Below are 25,493 nucleotides of genomic sequence, written 5' to 3' on the forward strand. Positions count from 1 at the left end.
CAGGGACCTAGGTTCCTGGGCAGACTGGAGCTATGGCAGGTCCCTGTCCTCACCCCCTCCAGGCACAACCCGGCCCTTCTGTGTGCACCCACCCCCTTTTGCCTCAGGCAGCCCTGCCCCAGCCTGTGTCCACCCCAGGATTCTAGCTACCCGCCCTGGCCCCTAGAGCTCAGTTCACCCAACTCTGCACCACACACGTGCAGCGGCCACGGGTGGGAATCACGCCATCCTTGTCTCTCGGCCACTCCGCTTTGCTTGGGGACCTTTGACCTCACATCCTTCTTCTCTGTCCCCTTCCCTGACTTCCCTTTGCAGCTTCAGCAGTTAAGACTTGACAGCTTTCTTTTCCCCAGCTCACGGTTTCTTGCCTTAAACCTCTGGGATTCTTATTCCCACTCGGTTTTAGATGCCTACATGCCTCACTTCATCGCCTGTAAAGGAGTGAGCTTGAAAGTCCCTAACGCTCCCGTCCCTTCTTGTCTAGAAACTTCTGCACACCCACTTCCCCTCCTCCACATCTGCTGAACCTGCTCTTTATCCTTGGTGTTTGACTCCTTCCTGTTCTCTCACCCTTCGGTCAGTTTTTCTTTCCATTTGTCTCCCTGTCTGGTCTGAACCCAGGCCCCTCCATGCCAACCAAGCCATACCCTGTAAGCCAATAACCCCTCCCCGCTTCACCTGGGCGTGTTGCTTCACCAGCTTCCAAGCCTAAGGACGCCCGCAGATCCAGTTGCTTCTTTTGCCTGCCACCTCCTCCAGAAAGCCTTCCCAGCATCCCTTAAGCTGAGGGGGCCATTCGTGCTTCTTTCCTCGAACTTCTTTCTGACTCATCCGGCCCCATGTCTGTCCAGCTTCCTTAGACGGTGAGCTGCATACAGGACAGTCAAGCAGTGCCCGACCTGTTTGTGCAAAATAACCTATGTTTGCTTAATTTGGTTGAGTGGACAATTTCTGCCTTGGCAGTCGGGTGACTGCTCTCCATCACTTTGCACGGATACTACTCAGATTTAAAAAGCAATGTATCTAGCCAGTACAGGAAGAAAGGAATTGAGAGAAAGGATAAAGGAGCCCAGGGGGAAGGGATATATGCATTTTTTGGGAATGGACATGTCAGAGCGCGGTCGCAGGCAGAGGCGACTGGAGAAGGGCTTCCCCTTACGTGCAGTGATACGTGCATCCAGGGACTCTAGTGGTAAGCAGGCTTATTTTAGTGGTGACGGTACCTCTCGGGTCAGGTGACGACCTTGGCTCAAAGAAGGGAAAACACTGCATCTATGCGGAAAGGAGAGAAGCCGTATTTGTCCTTTGGCCTACGTAGAGGCTTCCCTGATGTAGCCAGTCCTGGGCCACCAGCTCCGAGCCTGTAGGAGTAAAGCTGCGCACGTACTTGTGGAAATAATCTGAGGCCCGGGTGCCGGGGAGGGAGGGAGGGATGTATTACGCAAGCTGATGCCAACACTCTGTGCAAACTCGGGCTCCCCTGCCCAGCTCTGCCTCTTTGTTGCCCTCTTCTCTGCCCAGGGCAGGTGCAAGCACATGGCCCTGTGTTCTCAAGGCTGCGAGGAGGGGAGGGTCTGTAGCAGCAGGGGGCAGGGTGGCCAGCATTTTAAGTCAGTGATGACTGCCTTAGTGGGTCAGGGGCCGGTGAATGTACCTCAGTTTTCCCTGGGACAGACTAAGACCTAATGAAGGACAGGCAATAGTTTCAGAGCGCCCCGGCCTCACTGGCCGCTCAGAGCCTGGACATGGCACCAAGAGTTCACCATAAGGCAGTGTGTGTTCTCCAGCACCTTGACCGTGGGCGCTGGCGGAGGTGCCAGGCATTTGCTTCTGGGCCTGAGACCGTTGATCTTGTGTGGCTCCCAGAGTCCTGTCCGTGCTTGAGCATTCCCTTCTGTTTCAAAGCCCTCCCATAAATTAAAGAACATTTTCTAACACTACAGTGTATGGAGGGTTTCAGGAATGACAGAGGCCACCATTCTGTGGCCTGGGAGGCTCACCCTCCAGGACCACACCAGCCTGCTCCCCTCCCTTCTGGCTTCTGGGTTCAGCCACCGGGACACCTGCAGGTGATTGGAGGGTGGGAACAGTCAGGGCATTTCCTTCCTTTCTCAGCCAGGCCAGGGTTTGGCCTCGTGGCCCAGTTCTGGGAACTGTTTTTGCTCCTGTATGGGGGGACCTAGAGGGGATGGCTTCCTGCTCTGGCTAGTCCTCGAGTGCTCTGTTTATTCTCTCAACCCTGCTCACACCTCTGTAGAGAAAACATCATTAACCTTCTCAACCTTTGGAACCATCTTGCTTGGGTCCTGCCTGATAAAACTCTCCGACTGTCCTCTGTTGACCCCATAAAGGCTAAACCATATCAAATCATGAAGTGGTTCTCGGGAGCCGTGTGAGCGAGCGCTCATGTTGTTTCATGAATCATGTTTACAAGTTAGTTTGGTGGTGAGACAGCAGAACTCCTTCCAGCAATGGCCTTAACCCGACAGGCTTCCAGCTGGGTTTTAGTCAAGGGTCACAAGTGAACCTTCATAGGTCCTGCCGAGGATGGGAGAGAAGGCAGTAGGGAGACATTTCCCTTTCAAGTTCATGCCCAAGTTGTGGTCTTTCCCCGCTCCAACCCTGCATAACCCAGCTGCTTTCCTGTCTCAAAGGGCAACTGTGGATGAAGTCCTTGGAGTCTAGGCCAATCGCACTGCCCAGCCGGCTGGGCCCAGATGTGGACCGCCGGCCTCTCAGCTCACCTGGCCCGTCCCCGCTCACGTGGGAGGAAGGGCGCTCCTGTGGATGTGCCTGCTCCTTCCTTCCTGTGATGCTCTCAGTTCTGGCCCTTTCTGCCCAAGGAGGCGGGGTCTCTCCTGTCAGGTCTCCAGAACCCTTGCCTTCAGTTCCTGTGTGGTGTCCAGGGAGCTCAGAGGCAGTCAGTGAGCAGCTCGTCCTGCCTGGGGCTCCCAGGCTGAGCCCACCTGTGTCCCCACCATCCCGGCTCCACACCAACTCCTGCTCCTGCCTGTCCCTCCATCCCGCCAATTTCGAGAGAATCCTGTCTTATTCCCCTCTCCATCCCCCCTTCAGGGTCCCTGGATCTCGGGTGCGGGGACTGCTCAAGTCCCCCAGCGCAGGGGAAGAGGTCACCGTGAGGAAGCTCAGGCGGTCCTCCCACGCCGCTGGCACAAACTTTAAATATGCCCGCTAATGGTGGAATTCCCACCACCAGAGCACTCCAGGGGGAGGAGGCAAGAAGCTCTCCATTTGGGGCCCAAAAGGAAACCCCTGGGAGCAGGCAGGAGGCTGTTGGGTAAGCAGCGGCTTGTGTGTGCGGTCCCCCTCGGCCTGGGGCCTCATGCCTCCGTTCACAGTCACCTCACTCCCAGAAGTCAGTGGGGACTACTGTCCGCCAACTCGGCAGGCAGAAACCTCACAGGTGACTACAGGTGGTAGAAAGCGTTTTATTTCTGCAGAGCAGAGGCAGCGTTTACTGGTTGCGGGTTGCGGAGTCTGGGCTGCAGCTGCCCTGGGGGTCCTCTTGAGTCCCTTCTGGACACAGGTCTCCAGTTGAAGGAACAAGCAAGGCCATCATGAAAGGGGGCAAAGCTCCCTCTTGCTCCCTGAGGGTTCTCCAGCAAGCCCGGCTCCGGAGAGAGCTCCGACATGATGTCCAGCTGGAGATGGGACTTGACAGTTCAGGGACAGGCTTCCTTTCCATCACAGCCTCCGAGCCTTCCTGGGGCGGCAGCCGTTGTGCGGGATGGGGGTGTTGTCTGTGATTGAGATCACTTCCAGGCCCCCCATGGTGAGTCCCTTGATGGCAGACTGCAAGGAGAAGGAACGGCAGAATGCCATGGTCCCAGACACGATGACCCGGCACATGCAGGCAGGGCTTGGAGGGATGGGGTAAGGGCTCTGCTCCCTACAGTCCTGTCTTCTCTCCCTACGGACTCCGAACCAAACCCCTTCACTGTGTCCTCACGGCTGTCCCTTTCTCCAGGAGCACCTGTCACTTCCTACCTTGTGCTTTATGATCTGAAAACTGGGACCACCTGTAAACCCCAACACACCTTAAGCATTACCCTTTGTAATGTCCTCTGCCTGGAATGTCCCCTCCCTCCATGCACACCTAGCTAATGCCTTGCTGTTCTTGCAAAATCAGTACGGATGTCACCTCTTTGAGGATATGCCCAGTGGGCTCCCAGCACCCTGGGCACGAGCTTTACCAGCTGGACCCACCGGTCTGTACTGGGGTACCCACTGTGATAGCCCCACGGAGCACCTTCCCATGCCCAGTGCCTGGCACGCAGCAGGCACGCCGTAAGCATCTGATGAATTAGACTCGGTGACCTGGGCTTGCTTCTGGGAAGCTCAGTGGGTTAGAAGACCAGACAGAAACTCAAGCAGTCCTGGAATTCGAGGAGAGGGTTCTTCCGCTCTCCTGACTCTATGCTCAAGCCCCGTTTCTCTCACTAAGGAAGTGCACATGCTGCAGAGCCTCCCGGCCACTTACCAAGCGCCCTGGGCCCAGGCCCTTCACCACCACTCGGATGTGGGTCACGCCCTTGCCTGCAGCTTTCTGGAGAGGAGGAGCAAGTGGTTAGTGCTGGGGAGAAAAGGCACCCACATACGTAACCAGGCAGCAAACAGGGAAGGCAGCAAAGGACAGATGATCGCGGTGCAGGGCAGACACCAGCAGAGCACGGAATGGGAATGTGTCCAACTCTAGATTTACAGCCGCGTGTGTCCCCCGTTAACCCAGGGCAGCACTGCCACCTGATGGAAATTCCTGAACATCGCTCACATTTTTCTCAGTAAAGGCGGAATTTTAAGGCCTCGCTTAAATAACCCACTTAAAAAGCGTTACCACTTTCAATTATTGACAATTTTAAGTGTTATCATGTCAAATTTTCTTTCTTGACTATAAAAGCAGTTCATTACAGAAAGTCTGGAAAACACACAGAAGCCACTGTTAAGACTGACATTTTAAGTGTACACAATCCGTACTATATTTTGATGATCATTAACATACAGCAAATAATACTTTGGGGCATCGGGCTTTGTTTGAAGGCCAAGGTTTTCCTTCAGGAAGTACTTCCGGTTTGGCAGAGCGGAGCCTCCGTAACGTGGGCTCCATGGCAGACCGTACACAGGCCAGGGCCCCAGACTAATGACTCAAAGCAAGTCTCGCTCTGGACCTTCCCTGGCTCTCAAAGACACGCGTAATACCGAGCGTCTTGAGGATTTAAGGTGATGAACGTAAACTGTCTGGCGTACAGATGATCAATAAATATACTAAAAGGAGCATACTGCCAATTTGCTTCTAGAAAAGTCTGAACAGTTCACAGTGAAATCGGTATTGCATGAGAGAAAGAGAGAGACAGACCTCTTCAGACTGCACAAGGTTGGAGTAGCGAACGGGAGCTGTCAGACACTACTGCTTCTGAATGACGTCGAGGAGAATCTTCCTCATGGCGATGAGCCAGGCAGAAAACAGGACACACCACAGAGGTAGCCAGAAAGAACACAGACTTACCACCGCGGCAGCTATGCCTGCTGTTTGTGCGGCGATGCCCGTGGCCTTCTTGGCATTCCGGAATCCCTCTGTGCCACAGGAGGTGCGGGCGAGGGGCTGGTTAGCGGCGGAGACCACCTGGATCTGTGTGCTGGGGAGGAGGGAGCGCGCAGGACATAATGACTGGTCAGGGCAGTTAGAGCACTAAGCCAGGCCCTCGCAAGCCCGAGTGAGAAAGATAAAGGCCCTCGGCTGCCTTCCCTTTAAGCTTCTCTGATGAATACCTTTTGAGCTCTTACAGGAGGTGTCAGGAAAGGTCAGAATCATCCCCTAAGCCTCATCAAAAACAGACTCGTCATATCATCTGAGGACCGCTCTATTATGGACTGCATGCTTGTGTCCCCCCAAAAGTCATGTCACTGGGAGATGAGTAGGTGACGGGGCTGATGGGGCCCCAGAGAGCTCCCTCGCCCAGTCCATCATGAGAGGACACAACGTGAAGCCGGTCCCCTGAAACTCAGAGGAATTCTCACCAGAATCCCTCACGCTGGCTCCTTGCGCCCAGCTTCCAGAACTGTGAGGAATCTATGTCCGTTGTTTAAGCCCCCATTTGTGGTATTTTGTTTTAGGGGTCTGAGCTAGGACAAGCTGCAGAATCCAGAGTGGTTAAATGTCACCCAGAAGAAGGCTGGCACGTTTTCCTCCTAGTGTCTCCCCTGTGGCTGGTGTTTATATTAGATTTGATACCCGTGTCGGGCTTTTTTTCCTAAGAAGTTAGATGTTTCACATCAGGTCATTTAAAAAAATAAGGCTTTCATTAGACAAAGTTTCAAATATACCCAAAAATAAGCAGAAGAAGATATGAACAACCATGGACCCATCACCCAGCTTCAGGAATCATTAGCTCCGATCCAATTTAGTCTCATCTATGAATTCTATTTCCACTCCCTTCTTCCCCAACAATGGGTTGTTTTGAAGCAAATCCCAGACCCATCATTTCATCAGGAAATATTTCAGTATACATTTCTAAAAGATGATGACTTAAAAAATCAAAAAGCTTTTTTTAAGTGAAACTTTTCTAGTCATCCCCAACTGACTTCAAGAAATACTTAGATATGTTCGTCATTTCCTCTTGGCCAATGTCTCTCTATCTTCTGGTCTAGGAGTTCCCTGTGGACTCCCGGTAAAGAGGGAGGTGGAGAAGCAGCTCTGGGGAGGCCAGTGGGTGGTCCCGGGTCCAGACCATTGGCTTGTTGGCCTGGCTACTGCTGCCCTTTCCCCTTGGCAGGGCTCCCAGGTTTTCTGTGCCGAAAAAAGCACATGAGAACTGCCTGTCCCTGACACAACTTCAATAGAGACACGTGGGGTGGGCCATCGGCGCTTATACAGAGCGCGCTACCCTGTGTCCTTATCAGCCTGAGAAGGGAAGAAAAAGAAACCCAATTTCTCTCATTTCGAGCTTATCACATAAATGCTGGACAAATCCTACGGCATCTCAGCTGTGCACACGCCATCCCCGACCCACAGTCCCCTGTACGGTTCTCTGAATCGCTTCCTGGGCAGGCTGAGCCCAGCTCGCAGTGGGGGCTGATCTGCAAAGCTGTCCCTGCGGTCAGCAAGGTTTCTGTTGCCAACACACAGCTGGGAAGGCCCCGACACTCATCTGGAAGTCACACGTTAAATCACGACTCTGCGTAGCCCTTTGAGGTTGGAGGTCAGGGCACAGTTGCCCAAAGTCGCTTCCAAGGGACAATACTTACCTGCAGATTTACGTTTTGGTGAGTTTGTCAGTAAATCATAGAATCATAGAATCTGAAGCCACCTGTCTCACGTATATCTCACCTATCCTCTGTTCCCCAGTATCCATAACACTTAACACACGCATCCTAATAACCGCTCTCTCCGACTTCGGAGAACCAGGAAATACTAGTCCTAAGGCAGGCTGAGAAAGCTTAACTTAATCTGTCCAACCTAGTTCATGTTTTCATGAAATCTAAAGAAATTTTTATAAAGGCAGAGGTGGCTTCCCAAAGTAAGGGGGAGGGGCGCTGGGGGACCCCTACATCAACACTAACATGCAGAGTTCGGCCCCCTGGGCTTGCCCTCCCCCACGAAGGGGAAAGAAGCCCCCCGAGACCTTCCCAGGTGCTCCTTCCTCTTACTTGTTGTAGGATGCTTTGATGTGTGCGATTGGGATCTCCTCGAATTTCTTCCCTGCCCACCTCAGAGGGCTCTCCTGTCCTGGAACTGGAGGGTAAATGCTGTAATTAAAGAATCACTTTAGGTAAATCCCGATTTTTTTTAAGTCAGTGAAAACCAACAGCCCTGGACCCCGGACCTGCTCCTGGGGTAGCTGTCCCCAGTCCATCTGGTACTACTGCTGTTCCCACGAACACTGGGCTGAGGCAGTCTTTCCTCGAGTGTCGACTATGGACACACCTAGTGACTTTCTGCTAGGAGAAAAAGAGCATTTAATCCACCCTCCCTACCTTCCTGTGTCCCTTCTGGGACATTCAGATCACTGTTTTCAATTCTTTATGGGCCACTCTTTCTGCGACTAAAAAAATACAAAAATAAAGTCAAACCTCTATTTCTGGTTTCAGATGATAGCTTGACTATTTTATAAAAAAGGACAAAATAATTTTAATAATATTTGTAGTATCATTACTATAAAAAAAAAATTCAGTATCCCCCATGATAGAAGTCAGCAAGCCTTTTCTGTAAAGGGCCAGATAGTAAATACTTTAGGGTTTGCTGGCCACGGAGTCTTTGTTGCAACTAGGCAGTTTGGCCTCAAGTGCAAAGACAGCCACAGACAACAGTAAATTAATGGGTGTGACTATTTTGACTATGTTCCAGTAAAATGGTATTTACAAAAAACCAGGCACCTGGCCAGATTTGGGTAGGGACCCAGTTAGCCACTCTCTATCCTAGACCAGTAGCATTCCGTGCTGGCTGAACGGCGGAATCTCATGGTTCTGATGCTTAATCCCGATGCTTCACTTCTGGATGGGGCCCGAGAATCTATTCCTAAAATATCCCCAGTGAACCAGATGCGAACCCAGGGTTGAGAACACTGATCTAGACATTATGTTGAGTTCAAGATCTTTCTCTGTCTCAGTCTAATCTGTCCTCTGGCTACCTCTAGGTCAGTACTCTAGGTCAGTGTGCAGGTGGAGAAACTGAGGCACAAATAGGAGAACAGGGTCAGCAAGGGAAACCAGACTTTGTGCCTAGGACACCCGCCTCAGTTCAAAGCCCAGTCCGCCACGCTGTGCTTCCTTGTACTCAAACACAGGGTTGTCCTTCAACATTCCAGACACGAGTAAGCCTGCTGTCGCGTCCTGCCTATATGCATGGACCAGACCTGTGTTTGTACCTCCCCACGCCTCCTGAAATTCAACAGACTGCGGTTCACAAAATATTATAAGAGCGCTATCCTGGTGCTGAGCCCCACCTGCTTTCCTAGAGACGTTTTTCAAAAACAAAACAGAAAATACCCAAATGGTCTTCAAGAGGTACAAGTGTGTTCCTCCCTGCTAGGCCTGGTGTAGAGATGACTGGGTCCTGAGCAGGCTGCTGGCTTTTCAACCTACAAGCCAAGATGGAGAGCGGCTGAGGCTCTGAGAGGACATCAATTCCCCACGAATCATTTCCCTCCTGATTCAGGGGGTCTAAGAACTAAGCCTACTGAAGTCTGACCATACTTTATCATGCCTTCATATACAGCAAGGGTTTTGAACTCAGGAGGATTTGGAACTTGAGCCACTTAATTGAAGGCACGGACAAGATCAGGCCTCGAAACAGAGCAGGTTCAAGTACAAAAGAGAGAGTGGTTCTCCCAGGGGAAGCCCAGACAAAGGAAAGACAAAGCCGTGGGGGTCTGCTGCCTTTTCATACCCGAGCTCACAGTCAGGAAAACGGAAGCGCTGAGCACTGAAAACAGTCTCTGCTCTCTGCTGCTGAAGGGCTGGAAGGGAAGGCTGATTTCTACCGCAAGCAGCTCAGGCACGGGAGGGAGGGCGACCACCCCGAACGGCCCCTGACAGTGCACCAGACGCTGGGACCTGGGCCAGGTCTGCTGTAGTTCCACTTCCAGATAAAGAAAGCCTGGCCGCACGGTCTGCAACCCACTTTCTAATTGTGGCTAGAGAAGATTGTTTAACAATGCAAATAAATGTAGAAAAATGCAGCGATGAGAGCTGCTGGCTCACCACTCCTGTCATAATTATACGTGTGGCTTCCACAAGATCCTTCCAACCGTATGGGCTCTGTTTCTTGACCTCCTTTTCTCCAGTGATCCTGTGTCCTCTATCCTGGCCTACTACTTCCTCCTGTGGTCATACCGGGCCTTTGTCATTGCCAGGTCTGCAACCTCCTCATGACCTTGGTTTTAAGCAGCACACTCAAGCCACCTACCTTCAGGCACACCCATGCGACCCCTACTCCAGGAATCCTTCCCAGCCCACCGACCCTCCTGCTGGCTCACTTTCCCTCCCCACCCCCAGGCCCTCACTTCTCTCCTGGCCTCCCGTAAATTTCATCACTCCCTTGCATACCCCCTCAGTCCTCTGCCTCCTCTTATTTCATGGTACCTTCCTGGCAAACACTAACCCTGGCTGAATCCATCCCTCCAGCCATGCCAAGCCTAGGCATGCTTCTATGCAGCTGGCTAGAGAAAATATCCACGCCAGTGTCGACTGGTCTCTCTACCTATCATGGTTTCTCAACTTCAGCACTACTGACATGTTGGGCAAGATAATTCTTGGTGGTGAGGGGCTGGCCTGTGCCTTATGGGGTGTTCAGCAGCATTCTTGGCCTCTACCCACTAGTTGTCCCTCCACTGCCCTGCGTTGTAACAACCAAAAATGCCTGCAGATCTTGCTAGAAGTCCTCTTGGAGGCCAAACTGCCCCAGCTGAGAACTATTGCTTTATTTTAATGACTTCTGACATCAAGTGGGCCCTCAGCACTGTACGCATGTCCCCAATTCAATCATCCTTCCAGTCTCCTGGATGACTACTTTATGCCTTCCTTTGTCTCCTGAAGCCTCTACCTCCTTCCTGTCTCCTCACAGCCAGCTGATGACCTCCGCAGAGAAATACAAGCAATCAGAGTTTCTCCCAGCTTCCACTACCAAACATCTGTGCCCACAATCTTTGCCTTCTCTCCTCTTGTGATGCTCCACCTGCGTTTGCCTCTCAAGGACATCACTCCAGCGATGTTCTACCCCGTATCATTCCCATCAGCAAAACATGCTCTCAATTCCCCAACCTAAAAACAAACAAAACCCTCTTTATCTCAAAGCCTCCCTGAGCTATTGCCCGTTTCTCTACTCCCTCTCAAAGAACTGACTACACTTGATGTTTCTTTCTGTCTTCTATTCTCCTTGGACCCACCCCAATCAGACTTTAGCCCTATTATTCTGCCAGAAATGCTCTAGGCAAGGTCATCGACCAACTCACTATGTTAAATCCAATGAGCAGTTCCATCATCAGCCCGATAACTTCTCATAAAACATCTGACACAGCTGATCTCTCCAGCCTTGAACTACATTAAAAAAAAAAAAAAATCCCTCTCGATTTTCTTACTCTCAAGAATTTCCTTCTTTGTCTCTTTTGATGATTTCCCCCATCTCCTAAATTTCTAAATGTTAGAGGGTTCTAGGGTTCAGTCCTTGGACCGCTCCTCTTGATTTACACTTACTGTCTCGATGATCTTATACAGTCTTGTGGTTTTAAGCATCATCTGTATGATGAATCAAATGTGTGTCTCTAGCCCCAATCACTCCCCTGAACCCCATTTCCAAAAGCCGACACTGTACCTCCGCTGGATGTTAACTGAGTAAAGCCACGTTCCTGCAGCCTCTCCCATCTTAGGAAATGACGACTCCACCTTTCCAGCTGCTTAGGCCAAAAATTTTAGTGTTCCTTCCTTCCTCTCTTTTTCTCACACCTTACATGAACACATCCTGTTGGTCCCACTTTCTGTATGTCCTACGCAGAAAGCTGTCATCCTGGTCCAGGCCACCATCATTTCCTGCCTGGTTGTTTCAAAAATCTAACTGCTTAGAAGATGTCTCCCAGCTTCCATCCTTCCTTCTCTGCACTGTGATATCGACGCGGCAGCCAAAGGGACTCTTTAAAATGAAGCAACATCATTTCAAGTCTCTATTCAAAATTCTCCAACGGCTGTCCATCTCACCTAGAGTCAAAGCTGGAGTCCTCACGAGGTCCTATGAGCCGGAACAGATGCAGCCGCAGGTATCGGCTGCACAACTCATTCCCATCCCCTGCTGCACTCCTCACTCCACGCTGACCTCGCTATTCCTCCCAAACACTAGACATACACACTCTCACCATCTGTCATACCCTCAGGTTTTACATGTTTTCTTTTCACTGCCCCCTAACCACTAGAATTTAAGTTCTACAGGGGCAGGGGTTTTGGGGTGTCTGGTCACTGATGTGTCCCTAATGCCTTAAACAGTGCCTGACATTGTTGAATGACCCCAACAGGATCTTGGCTTGCATTGTTTCAGCAGCTCCCCACTGCCTATCGTGGGAAGAGTCTGAAAGCCGCACTGTTACAGGTAAGACCCTCAGCCTTCCGATTCCTTCTTTTGCTGGCCTCATCTGCCATCAGGCACACACCTGAATATACCATGTGCTTTCACAATGCATGCCTTTACACAGAATATTAACTTTGCCTAAAATTATCCCTTTCATGTTGTCCAGCCTAACTCCCGTTCAATTCAGTTCTTAGCTCCACATTATCTTCCTGGCAGTCTTGCCTGACTTCCGCAGGAGTGAGACACTCATTCCTTCATACTTCCTAGCAACCAGTTCTTACTCCAGCACACTACCGACCAGATTATGCCGAAAATGCTTGCATGACTGTCTTCCTCTGTAGCCTGTGACCTACTGGTGGGGAAAGAATGATCTTTTGTATTTGTACTCCCAGCACCTAGCACAGTACCTGGCACCAAACAGGTTTTCAGTAAACATTTGTTGAATGGATGCGAATGAACATAGGGGTAGCAGCACTGATGGAAAGCAAGGGACCGGTCCCTAGGGGTGAGCACAAAAACCACCCTGCCCCAACTCAATAATGTACACCGCGGTGTAGCACCCCCTGCTCCCCCAACTCCCATTTTATATCCAAGGCGCAGGGAAGGTTGTTAGTCTGCCATGACACCCCTCTCAGAGGGAAAAAGGTGACATTTACTATACACCTCCGACATTAACTCATTCATTCGTCTAACTGTTCACAGAGCGCCCCACTTTGTGCCAAGGCTCATCTCATTTGATCCTCGCAAACTCTCTCGGCATCCTCTCCATTTGTAGACGAGAAAGCCGGGGCTCAGAGGCTAATCTGCATTAGGGTCCCAAAGACGTCAAGTGGCAGAGTTGGGAATTCACCGGTTGTCGGGCTCCGGACGGCGGTGCCGGTGTCCAGAGGGCTGGGCTTAAGAGGCCCTCACCTGAAGCTGCTGCGGCTCGGAGCCGGAGCCGCCGCCGCCGCCGCCTTCTCCTCAACCTCCTGCTTGGCCGCCGCGTCTTGCAGCTGCTGGGCGCCGGTGTGGATGGTGGAGGCTGGCGCCCCGGCCACGACCCTGCGGGGAGGGAAAGCTCGGTGAGGTCCAGGCGGCTCAGGGACACAGGCAGGAGCGCAGTCGCGGGGATGACCGTGCATTCGGGGAGGGGCTGGTGATCATTCTTACCTGGGCGTCGGTGGCCAACCCCAAGACCGCAAGAGCCAAGACCCCGTCTTTCGTACCACCTGCATGACTTGGATTGAACCCCGTCAGCTGCCGTCCGCGGCGACCTCAGAGGTTGGCGCAGCTGGAGCGGCACCAGCACCTCGAGTGCTCGTGGGGGGGGCGTACAAGGAAAATCATCTCATTCCTCTCCTTGAGATCCATTAAAGATTTTTTATTCCTATTTAAATGCTCTGCAATAATTGTCGTTTCGAGTGCTAACTGGGAGTTTCTTTTATTTTCTTTTTTTTTTAACTGGGAGTTTCTTCCCTTTCCCCTAAACTTCTTCGCCTACCCCTCCATATTGGAGTGGTTCGTTCTGGTAGTTCCCGGGACAGAACTCTTCCGCCTGCCGCTCTCGCGCTGCCTTGTGGGAGCATGGGATTGGCCCAGGACCCCGCAGGGAGCCGCGGTACATTGTGGGAGGGCAGAAGAATGGCGGCGCCCATAAGGCAGTCTCTGTTTGGGGTGGCGAAGGGCTGGTGGCGGTTCGAGGGGCTCTGGGCCGGTAGCCTGGGTTCTCGCAGCCTAGCCCTTGCGGCTGCACCCTCGATCAGCGGGTCTCCATGGCGTCTTTTGGGCGCGGTGTGCCTGCAGCGGCCACCGCTGGTCTCGAAGCCGCTGACCCCATTGCAGGAAGAGATGGCGGCTCTACTACAGCAGGTAGGATTGAAGTGCGGCTAGCGGCTTCAAGGTGCTGTTGGGGAACCAAGAGAAGCACGTGGGCCAGGATTCGATCCTGTCTCCGGCACCAGTCTCCGTGACCTTGAGCAAGTCATTTCACCTCTCTGAACTTCAGCGTACTCAACTTGCGCAACGGTATCTACCTTACTGGGTTAGTTTGGTACATAGAAGGTGTTCAGTAAAAGTTTGTTTTCATTGGGATTTTTTGTTGTCACGCCAGGCAACTCTGTAGAGTTGCTTTTCTTTCTTACTGAATATGGTAGGTACGCGGTGCTGAACAAGACGGCTTAGTTCCTATCGCAGGTAGTCTGAATGTCTGAAATTTAGAGTCTGATGTGGTGTTTTAGGAGAATATAATGGGCACACATATAAGATGACTGTGGTAAAGTTTGTGTGTGAGGGGCAAGTGAGGAAACAGGGGCAAATACTCAGTGTAGGGGCTGTGAGGGGCTTAAATCCCCATAGACAGTGATTGAAGGTTGTTTTCGTAGAATCTGAGATGTTTTTTTTGTGTTGGCTGCTGGGAGCTCTAAACTTCACTTCCTGCTTTTTACTTGGCTCATTAACTTATTCTGCAAATAGTTGATTAATAATTTTATTGATAATCATTTATCGCCTATTTTGTATAGACACTGTGCTGAGTGCTAGGAATGAGTAAGACAGATAAGCCTTTGGTTCTCAGAGTGTTCAGTCTAGTGGAGGTGGGCCGGTCAATAACCAAATAATCACATGACTGTATAACTGCAGACCCTGGTAAGTGTAATAAAGGAAGACACAGGGTACTATAAAAGATTTTAACCGGGACATCTAATTTGATTTTGTGGCTGGTAGCCCCCAAAGAGTATGGTACTTAAATTGAAATCTGAAGGATGCGTAGCAATCTCCTCGGAGAAGAGCATGAAGGAAAACATTCTAGGAAGAGGGAACAGCATCTGTAAACTCCCTGAGGAGTTTGGTGAGATCAAGGGTTGACAGGGCTGGAGTGTGGTTAAGTGGGCAGGCGGCTCCCCTCCCAGTTCTCTGTTCTTTGTAGCAGCTTGACCTCCAATCACATTCTAACATTTTAGCAAATGTAACTCAAGCCCAAAGTGCAGATGACTGTTTTTCTTTCTTTTTATTTTCCTGTGGTGTTTTAATTGTATGTCTGGTTATGCTGGGTGGTGTGTCAAGTGTGCTATAGCTCTGTTTTCTATTCTTGCCTGTTTTTTGTTTTGTTTTGTTTTTGTTTTTGTTTTTTTTTGTCCTTTTAATTTTCTCAGATTGAAGTAGAGAGAAGTTTATATTCAGACCATGAGCTTCGTGCTTTAGATGAAGCCCAGCAACTGGCAAAGAAGAAAGCTGACTTGTATGATGAAGAAGGAGATGAACGGAATATACTGCTGGTGCAGGATTTGGAAGATGCATGGGAGCAGAAGTTCCTACAGTTCAAACCTGGAGCTCGTATAACAGGTTTGTGGTCATTTTAGGCCAGCAAGAGAAAAGGAAAAGGGGGGTATTTTGGTTTTCAGACAAAGGACATTTGCTTAGCCCCTGCTTTGTATTTTAAGTAGCAGATGGTTGCAAAACTTTCAGGTGGGAGAAAAAGAAAGTCTTTTCCCTGCTCCTCATTTCCAGCTGAATAGAATTTTTAAAGGCCGGTGTTATTTTTGAGTGGGAGGTAAGGGTGTTGGGATAACCTATTCTTTCTCAGTTAAACTTCATGAATGTATTTGAGTTTACTTCCTAGTGTGGGGGTGAGGGGGGGGGAAGCAAGCCTTTCCCGCTAGTTTTCTGCGTGTCATCTGAAATCTCTCCCAGAACAGAGGATTGAGTTCTCTTATCTCAGATGAAGACCGAAGAACAGAGAAAGTGGGGCCAAGTTAAGTCAGTAAGTGTCAAAACGAGTGAAGTCGTAGTGTTTGAAGTAGTGTGGGTATAGCTTCTTTTCCAAAGGCTCAAAGTACCTACACAAGGTAGTGCTCTTCAAAGGAGAAGTTCAGCTTTTGGTTTTCTCTTCTTACATTGTAGTTTTCTTAAGATTGTGAGACTCTACCCTGAAAGAGGTCTGAATTAGAGAGATGGGTCAGGGTCGTAATTTGATTTTAAGATGGTAAAGGTTGTAGCTCTACCTTAAAGGAAGACTGTAAAACTGTTCTCCTTGGTTCTGGCAGATCACAGTGTTTTTGTCTTCTCTGGTCCCCTTTTCTTCATAGAAGCCGATAAAAAGAATGACCGAACTTCACTGAACCGGAAGCTAGATAGGAACCTTGTTCTGTTGGTCAAAGAGAAGCTTGGAGACCAGGATGTTTGGATGCTTCCCCAGGCAGAGTGGCAGCCCGGGGAGACCCTCCGAGGAACAGCGGAACGAACCCTGGCCACGCTCTCAGGTGAGTTCTCTGTCTCTCTCCAAACCTCATAAGACTCCTTTCACACTCAGCTGTGGAATTTGCAGACCGGCTCGTGATGATGGCTGGAAGGATTGGAGGTGGGTCGTTAATGGGAACTTCTATATCTATAAAAATTTCACCTAGAAAAAATTTTAGGTCAGGTGGGAGTCTTTGTCCCACTGAGATTTTTAAACTTTCTTTTCTTCTTTCTCTCTCTTTCTTTCTTTCTTTCTTATATAACACATGGGTCTTATTGATGGTAGAAAAAATAATTCTTTCACTTATAAAAAATATGTGTTTTATTGAACTCTGTATTTTTTTCCCATCCTTTGTGTGGGTTGAGTCTCCCCCGCCGCCGCCCCTTAATCTACTTTTTCATTCACCAAGTAATAATACCCACCACAGCAGCTGCTGCTTCTGAAAGGAAAGCAGGTGGTCTGTCAACAGGTTTTTTTTTTTTTTTTAAAGATTTTATTTATTTATTTGAGAGAGAGACAGTGAGAGAGAGCATGAGCTAGGAGAAGGTCAGAGAGAGAAGCAGACTCCCCGTGGAGCTGGGAGCCCGATGCGGGACTCGATCCCGGGACTCCAGGATCATGACCTGAGCCGAAGGCAGTCGTCCAACCAACTGAGCCACCCAGGCGTCCCTGTCAACAGGTTTTGATCTGGAAGTTGTAGTCAGTGGCTCCTTTCTTCATGAAGACTCTGCTTGGTCTTAGTTCCAAGCCCGGGGGAGGTTGGTGAAGCTGCTGGATTGGTTGAAGAGATCCTCTTGTTGGGTCTTTACCTCCTGTGCAGAACTAAAGAGTGTGGTTTTAGGTCCTTCCTCCTCCCGTGCCTCTCTTTGAGCAGGTCACTGCTGCTTAGGGGCCCTTTGTGGCTGCCACACTGAGCAGCTGCTGTCGTACCTGAAGGATGGAGAGCTTCAGTTTCTGCTCAGTCAGCCGTGTCTTCCTGACAAAGTACAGAACTTTCACTTCCAGGTTTCCACAGTTTTGCATATTCCATAGGAATAGATGAATCTAGTTCCTTTTCGGGTTTAATTGGGCCACATCTTCCCTTGAGCCCGTGATTGTAAGATATTTCATTGTCTTGGGTAGCCATCGCGGGTCCTGCTGACTCCATGGGTCCCACTTACCTTCCTGTTAGTGGCATTTCTGTCTCTGGCAGAACTAACCGTTCAGACAGGATTCCCAACCATCAGCATTTACAGTAAAATGTTTTTCAGTTTCTACACCACTGAAAGCTTCGTTATTTATTGTTCGTAAAAATGATCAAGATTTGCTGTTTGGTTTTATCTTTTCTCACGTTTTTGATTACTTTAATCTATGGACTACTTGAGGAAGTGGATTTTATTTCACCTCTGCATAGGATGGATCTTTTCCTGATCTACTCTGCATAGAGTTACCCTTTTTAATTTTTTTAAAGCAACATACTGTACTGAGAACTTGAAAGTGTGTTTAGTTCTTTCAATTAGCAATAATCGCGCCTCGGATAAACCTCATTGGCTACGATACTGCCACTGCGCAAAGCTGTTTAGTTCTTTCATATATGGAATACGACCCGTCACTCCTGATTTCTCTTTCGCCCATACTTCAGATGCTGAAGAAGTACTTGGTGTCTCAACATCTCTGTCTAGGTAATCCACTGCCTTCTCAAACTGATTTTGAATTTTGAGTCTCTCTTTGAAAAGGAGGACATTTTTCATTTCTTGGCTGTCTGGTGTCATTTTGAGGAAGACATCTTGGTGACTCAGTATTTGACACTCTGTCATCCCTGATAAAGCTCTTTCTGCTCTGATTTAGGTTCTGCCCCAGGGCCCAGCGCGGGCAGCCAACTGGAAGGTGCCTCCTAGACTTTCTATGAAAGAGGCTTATTTGCTTATCTTAAAATGGTTGGCTTGAGGTGCAGGCATTCAGTTCAGCACACATCTCAGGGTCTGCTACATACTGTCCGGGGAGGCAGGCTGGCAGGCGCCATCCCCATGCTTTCCCTGTCCCTTGCTGAGATTGAAAAATCAGTGTGTACTCTCAAAATTGACAGTCCTACCACTCTCAGCCTGTGCCTCTTGTCCGCGCGGCCTTGCTTACTGGCCTGACAACGCATTTACCCAACTAGAAACCTCAGGATCTCTTGACCTCATTCTGACATCCTGAAGTTCTCAAGTCCCTCCTGGTCTGTTCTAAATATCTCTTTTTTTATTCCCACAGCATTAGCTATCACCCTTTTGCCAGATTAGGTTTTCTCATCCTTGGCACTGTTGACATGTGGGGCCAGGTAATTCCTTGTGGGGGCTGCCCTGAGCATTGTGGGATGGCCGGCTGCATCTCCGGCCTGTGCCCACTAGGTAACAGTGGCGCTGGCCCATCTCCACTCCCCTTAGTATAACAACCAGAATTGTCCCTAGACATTGCCAGATTCTGCCTGGGAAGTGAAGTCACAGTGGTTGAGAACCACGGCACTGGACCTTTGAAGTAGGTGCCAAATAAGTTCCCTTTTGCCTTCACGTCGTGCCCCTCCTTGTGCCAGAGTGAGTTTTCAGACACATCCCCTGTCGTGTCTCTGCCTAAAGGGTTTCCCGTAGAAGTTCAGGTTTTCGAGCACGGCCTACAAATCCATTTGCTCTGGTCCTGAGCTTGCCAGTCTTCCGTCTGTCCGCACACTGATGCGTAGTCTGAGTTCAACCGAGCAGACCTTCTGCATTCCTCCAGTAATGTGGTCGTTCGTGCGTCTCTTGTGGCATGCTGGCCTCTGACGGGAACGGTTTGCTCCTCCTCGGTCTGACGCCTCCGTTTTGAAGACTCAGCTTGTACGTTATACATTCTGTGCTGGAACCTTCTCCAAGCCTCCAGGTAGACAGAGCTACTCCTCCCTCTAGGTTCCCGTAGCATTTGTGTGTGCGTTTATTCACCTTCTGCAACGAACGTTTACTCTGAGCCTCCCATTTGCTGGACACCGTGCAGGCAGTGGGGTCACAGATGAACAGGACGCCGCCCCTGCTCCGTGGGAGCTCACGTTCCAGGGGAGAGCACCTCTTTCACTTACTGCAGTGCTCAGCAATCGGTGTTTGGCACACTTCTCCTCCCGGCTAGAATTCTGACTCCCTGGGAGGTCCAGACAGCATCTGTTCCTCCCCATCATCCCAGCTCTCCGCAAAGTGCCTGGCTCACCGTAGTGCTCGCGAAATGTTTATTGGGCATGTAGATTTGGCAGAACAATGCTGCTCCGTTGGCCCCGTCACCAGCACAAGCACCTGTTAACAAAGCAGCGGCCGCTGTGTGCCCCCTTGCTCCTTGCCCACAAGGGGCCTGTGTGGCCTGCGAGAGCGGGAGCGAGACGGGATGGAGTGGGTGGGGACCTTCCCCGCGCTCCCGTGGCCTCTGCTGTCCCCTAGGAGGTGGCGTCTGGGTTTCTCACCGGGATCACTGTTCAGATGCTCAGCTTCCCTCACACACACGACAGACGCTTCGTTCTCCCTCCACGTGTGCCACGTGGAAAGGGTTTCTACCGCGGAACCCAGTGTCCTTGTAATGTTCCCGCTGTAATAAATAGATGTGAATGGAAAGCTGCGAAAGAGATTTTGACATTCAACAGGAGCATAACAAATAAAACGTGCTCGTTTATTGTGGAGTTATTAAAACGGCAAATAATAGAAAATAATTAAAATGGCAAAGAAGAACTCAAGAAATGTAAAAATGTGTATATGTACATCTGTGTGTGTGTGTGTGTGTGTGTGCGTATGTAAGAGTCCATTTATTTCCTCCCCGTTGGCACCTGTCTTCCTAAGTCCTGCAAGATGGAATTCCTCGAGGTGGAATTAATGGTCAGGGAGGGACACATTGACATTTTCCATGGGTCTTGCCCACTTGTCCTGCAGAATGTACATACCGTTGGGCATTTTCAGGAGTGGCATAGAGAAGTGCGGATTTTTCTCAACCCCACCGACACATGGATGAGTCTTTTTATTTTTTGCCTGTCCAAGTCACTACAAAATGATCTCTTTTGGATTCGCATTTTCCTGATTGTTAGTGAGATTGACCGTATTGTCATGTGTTTATTGGCTACGTGTATTTCTTTGTGATTCTTTGCTCCATTTGTAATGAACTGTTCCTTTTTTCATCTTGATTTAACTGTATTTTTTAACCCTTTTTTCCAGATAATGGAAAAATAGAAAAATAGATAATAGAAAAAATAGAAAAATAGAAAAGTAGAAAAAATTTTCCACATAATACAAAAATAGGAAAATAGAAAAATATTCAGTGAAATAAGTAGAAAATTCAGGAAAGTATAAAGAAACTTGCCAGTGTAATTCCACCACTCACAGATACGTTCTGCTGGCATTTTGTGTTATAGGTGAGCTCACATATCAATTCCTCCTCTGATGCCAGTAGTATTTTTGTTTTGGTTCTGTTTTTGTTTTTGATAGTATTGAGAGAAGCACTTTGTTATATATGGTGAAAAAAATGATCAAAATAGTATTTAGCGAATGTAAGATAGGGTGAGAAGTGATTTTCCCATTTCAGAGGCATCTCTTATTAACAGTTTCTGGTGTATTCTTTTATTTTTAGTTTATTTAATTTTTTTGGTATATCTTTTTTTCTTTTTTTGGTATATCTTTTTAGAAATTACAAGCACACACATACTTCATCTGTTTTTTTCTCCCCCATATGGAGCCCGGTTATATACCTTCGTTTCTCTTCTGTGCGGCATTTAAGCATCTCTGTATCAGCGTGTGAAGCCATACCTTAACGCTTCTGACCCCAGCATAGATCTTATAATATGCGTGTGCTGCAGTTCACCTGTCTGTTGCTTTTACAAATAAGCTGTAATGAGTGTCCTTGTGTACTCCTCTTCGCTTACACAGGCAGAGAAACATATCTGGGAGGCTCAGGTTCTAGAAGCAGAGTCGCTGGTTGAAAGGGTTCGCAGAATTAAAACTGGTGACTCTTGCCGAAGAGGGCAGTTCATGCTAACCTCTCCCCCCGTGATGGTGTGAGAGGGCCCATTTTTCTCTTGTCCTTGACAAGCAGAGGACAGCTCAGAGTTTTGGGACTTCAGTAATAATGACATGTCTGAATTTATATTTTTTTTAATTGTTAATAAGATTGAGCATCTTTTAAGGAGTTTATAGGTCAGTGATGTTTATTTTTTTGTGAACTCTAGGTTCATATACTTAGTTCACTTTTCTTTTAGAAAGTTTTCTTTCTAAAACTTTTTCCTCATTGATTTCTCATACTTACACCTGATGACACTCTTCCTTTGTGGAGTGTGTTGAAAATAGTTTTCTTAGTGTGCCACTTTGTCTTTGACTTCTTATGCTTTGTTTTTCCTTGTTGAAAGATTTAGTTTTATGTAAATAAACACTTTTTTCTCTTACTGGTTTTTAAAATTTTGTGTCTTGGTGAGGGCTTTCCCTCTCAAAAATGATACAGAGAGTATCCCACATTTTTTCTAGTACTCTTTTGGGTGTTTTTTTTTTTTTCCTTTAATGAAAAATTTGAAAATACAAAGAAATTCAGAAAGTATTAAACATCCATGAAACCATCATCCAGAATACCCAGCCTTTTTATGAAAGTGAAATTTCTGTTGTTCCGTCTTTGATCCGTGTTGTATCCGTTCTGAAATGAGGACTGAGGTGGGTGGAATCCAGCTTTATTTTTCCTGTCTAGCGGGCGGCTTCCCAAGGGCTGGACTGATCTGTCCTTCCCCCTTCCTTTGAAATGGCTTGGTTGTGATTAACCCTTTGTTACAGATTCTAGATAACATCCAACCATCTGTCTTTGTCTTTTAACTTTGGTTATGATGTTTTCACCCCACAGAAGTCAAATTGGGTCCTTTTTATGCTTTTCAAATGACAGTCCCCATGAAAGGCTAATGAGCTTTGCTTTACAGATACTGAGTGTCTTGGTCCTTCATCGGCAGACCATGGCCATTGGCTGGGCTGAGTCTAGAAGCTTGGGGCTCTGACTCCAGCGAGTGGTCTGAACAGCATCGCTGACTTCAGTCCGAGAGCAGTAGCTTCGCACACGGGATGGACCCAGTGAATCTGGAGCCCGTGAGCCCGTGAGCCCGTGGACGAAGAGTGTGGGGAGAGCCTCCTCAGGAACAATCCTCGTCTTCACTCTCCAGGATTGCTTTACCTCAGGCTGGAAATGGCTCTCAGACCCCGCTGCCTGGGGGAGCCGGGGTAAACAGGTGGGTCCATCCTCATCTTCCCTGTTCACCTCTCCCCTTCAGAAAACAACCTGGAAGCCAAGTTCCTGGGAAATGCCCCCTGTGGCCACTACAAGTTCAAGTTCCCTCAAGCAATGCGGACAGAGAGTAGCCTCGGGGCCAAAGTATTCTTCTTCAAAGCACTGCTAGTAACTGGAGACTTCTCCCAGACCAGGAAGAAGGGCCAGCACGTCTGGGTCTGTAAGGAGGAGCTGGGCGACTATTTGAAACCCAAGTACCTGGCCCAGGTTAGGAGATTTCTCTTGGACCTCTGATGGGTGGTGCGGCCTGTGGACATTATGTGCTTGTCCCATCTTTGTAGGGAACAGCACGCAGCCAACTAAATGCAGAGAAATAAATGAGTTTATCATCGTGTGGGTCTCGGCTGATTTGTTCTTTAAGGATGACTGGCTTTTCCCCGTGCAGAGAGAGCGGTCTCTTAGGGTGTCTTTCCCTTGTTTCCAAGCTGATAGTTGAGTGTTGCATTGCCTCACAGTGAATCAGCTTCCTGGAGGCAGAAGGAGAGAACTGAAGGAAATGAATTGACCTGCTAAAAGCCCTGAGGTCTGTGAAAGCTCTGAGGCTCATGCAAAGAAACTAGTTCTATGTAGTTCCTTAGTCATGAGCCGTTTTGTATTTTCCTCCCTTTGTACTTGACATGAAAGTGTATCAGCCTAGCCTAGGAATTAATTTCTTCCTTTTTTCATCTCTTTCTTTCTTTTTTTTTTTTTTTTTTTTAAGATTTTATTTTTATGAGAGAAAGTGAGAGAGAGCGTGCATGTCACAGTGGGGGGCGTTGCGGAGGGAGAGGGAGAAGCAGATTGCCCTCTGAGCAGGGACCCCTGTGTGGGGCTCCGTCCCAGGACCCCGAGATCATGACCTGAGCCAAAGGCAGATGCTTAACCCACTGAGCCACCCAGGTGCTTCCTTTTCTTCTCTTTTCTTTTTTTCTCTTTTTTTTTTTCCCATTCTTTTTTTTTTTTTTTTCTTTTTAAGCATTTAGTCCTATCTGTTTTGAAACAGTTGTGTGAGATAATCAGGGTCCGATTGTCCTCTCCGTTTTACAAATGGGGGATCATGGCCAGATGGGACTGGCTAAGAGTCTTCCATCACGCATGGTACAGGAGGAGAAGGCTGATTTCTCGCTTCTGGGCTGGGGCTCTTGATTCCTCCCTGTATTGCTGGAGTCATCAGTGGTCCCAGTTCCTGGTGCGGAAGGCACTCAGTGAACATTTGCTAAAAGAGTGGAAGGGAGGGAGAGTCTGAGGCATGTCTCCGTCTGCGTCTTTGCTGGATGGTGGTTCTGGTAGCACGGCTGCGTCCCGGATCCCAGCTTCCTGGTTTCCACTCAGCTGGCCTATGTAATGGAAGCCGGTGAAATGGGATTTCTGTTTCTTCTTCAGAAGTAGCCTTGTGTTCCCACTCAGGGTCGGGGAAGTTGCTTTCTGTGATCAAAATTGAGGTTCCTGGTCCTGATACTCCCTGCTTCCCCTGTACCTGCTCGTTGCAGAGGGGGGACGTCCCCGAGCTGTGGCTTGCTGATTTCAGGGGCAGTCGGGCTGCCCTGGGAACGAAACATGGGTCCAAGGAGACAGCAGACGTAGGACCAGGAGTACATTTCTCTTTCTGGGTTTTGGATGAGTCGTAGATGTGAAGTATAGTGCGTATTCGCCTCAAGGACCTCCAGTCTAGAAGAGAAGGAATCATCAGAGTGAGGTGGAGACTATTTTCAGGACTGTGATACTGTGATATATAGTAAGAAATATATATTTGGTTTCTGCACAAAACTCCTAAAACCTGTGGAATTTCCTGTGCTGAGAGCAATCAGGGTGTTTTTCATTATGTTAACGCAGTGAGTTTTAGAAAGCCCCTTGGTAACCTAAGGATTGAGGCTGGGTGCCAGGGAAGCCAACCTTGACTCAAGGACTCAAGTCCAACCCCCTGATCTGGGAGGGGAGAGGCTAAAGATTGAGTTCAATCACCAGTGGCCAATGATGGAATCAGTCTTACCATGAAACGAAGCCTTCATAAAAATCCAAAAGGATGGGTGTTCAGAGAGTTTTTGGAGTTGGTGACCTCTTGGAGATTTGGGGAGAGTGTCACGCTCCAAGACAGCATGGAAGCTCTGCACCCCCCCACCCCCACCCCCCACTTTGCTCTGTGGATCTTTTCCATCTGGCTGTTCCTGAGTTAGGTCCTTTTATAATAACCTAGTATTCTAGTAAGTAATATGTTTCTCTGAGTTCTGTGAGCCATTCTAGCAAAGTAATTGAACCCTAGTTGGAGGGGGGTTGTGGTCCTTGGAACTTCTGATTGAACCTCTTGTTCAGAAGCATAGGTTCCTGGACAGGTGATTGGCTTCTGATGGGTTGGGGGCGTGGGGGGGTGTCTTGTAGGACTGAGCCCTAAACTTGTTAGATCTGAGGCTCTCTCCAGGTAGATGGTGTCAGGATTGAGCTGAATTGTAGGACAGCCAACTAGTGTCTGAGAATTTCTTTGTGTGTGGGAAGAACTCACACATTGGAATTGGTACCAGAATCTTAATGACTGTTTTTAAGATGCTTTGGGTATAAAGTTGTTTCTTTAATGGGAAATAACATATACAATTGGTAAAGAGAGAAATGGTGTCAGGATAACCAGAAATTAAGTTAGTTCCTGTAACATTTTCCCCAGAACATTAATATTTTGAAGTGATCAGGGACCGGATTGAATTACCTTAAGAAGAAAAGCCGCACATTTTATAGAATTGCCTTCCTTTATTACGAATAGTGGCTGGTTTAGTAGCTTCAAAAATCACTATTAGCGTCTCCACTATGTTAGGCTATCTAGGGAAATGGAGTGGAAAGACTGATGCTGGGAAGGCACCACCCTCCCCCTTGTTTTACAGAATTGATGAAGAAGGTCCCTTCCTGGATCACGTTTTTTATTTTGATGGAACTAGTCTCTGCGTGTCAGGAAGAAGCATGAGCCCC

General features: G+C 48.7%; 2 protein-coding genes, 1 long non-coding RNA gene and 1 other non-coding gene across 8 annotated transcripts; 2 read left to right on the forward strand and 2 right to left on the reverse strand.

Moving 5' to 3' along the window:
* Window positions 1–3,429: 3,429 nt before the first annotated feature.
* MRPS11 (mitochondrial ribosomal protein S11) lies at window positions 3,430–13,488 on the reverse strand. 2 transcript variants are annotated; one of them, XM_047738321.1, is made up of 6 exons: window positions 13,223–13,488; window positions 12,983–13,114; window positions 7,666–7,764; window positions 5,525–5,654; window positions 4,502–4,567; window positions 3,430–3,813 (listed from the first exon to the last, which is right to left on the reverse strand). In XM_047738321.1, exons 1-6 carry the CDS (start codon window positions 13,285–13,287, stop codon window positions 3,706–3,708), a joined length of 600 nt encoding a protein of 199 aa, XP_047594277.1. In that variant the 5' UTR covers window positions 13,288–13,488; the 3' UTR covers window positions 3,430–3,705. The 2 variants fall into 2 exon arrangements, with proteins under 2 accessions (XP_047594277.1, XP_047594279.1); XM_047738323.1 differs by lacking the exon at window positions 7,666–7,764.
* A 179-nt stretch (window positions 13,489–13,667) lies between these two features.
* On the forward strand, window positions 13,668–22,896 carry MRPL46 (mitochondrial ribosomal protein L46). Of its 4 annotated transcripts, none has more exons than XM_047738253.1 (4): window positions 13,668–13,921; window positions 15,202–15,391; window positions 16,135–16,308; window positions 22,546–22,896. In XM_047738253.1, exons 1-4 carry the CDS (start codon window positions 13,694–13,696, stop codon window positions 22,794–22,796), a joined length of 843 nt encoding a protein of 280 aa, XP_047594209.1. In that variant the 5' UTR covers window positions 13,668–13,693; the 3' UTR covers window positions 22,797–22,896. The 4 variants fall into 4 exon arrangements, with proteins under 4 accessions (XP_047594209.1, XP_047594210.1, XP_047594211.1 ...); XM_047738254.1 differs by lacking the exon at window positions 22,546–22,896 and adding an exon at window positions 19,397–19,668; XM_047738255.1 differs by lacking the exon at window positions 22,546–22,896 and adding an exon at window positions 19,187–19,390.
* On the forward strand, window positions 16,315–18,107 carry LOC125105127 (uncharacterized). Its single transcript, XR_007128815.1, has 3 exons — window positions 16,315–16,755; window positions 16,966–17,764; window positions 17,841–18,107. It is a non-coding gene; the product is annotated as an uncharacterized LOC125105127 (long non-coding RNA).
* LOC125105712 (U4 spliceosomal RNA) lies at window positions 17,709–17,842 on the reverse strand. Its single transcript, XR_007128997.1, has one exon. It is a non-coding gene; the product is annotated as a U4 spliceosomal RNA (small nuclear RNA).
* Window positions 22,897–25,493: the final 2,597 nt, after the last annotated feature.

The sequence above is a fragment of the Lutra lutra genome, chromosome 7, assembly GCF_902655055.1.
Source record: "Lutra lutra chromosome 7, mLutLut1.2, whole genome shotgun sequence".
Classification (NCBI taxonomy): Eukaryota; Metazoa; Chordata; class Mammalia; order Carnivora; family Mustelidae; genus Lutra; species Lutra lutra.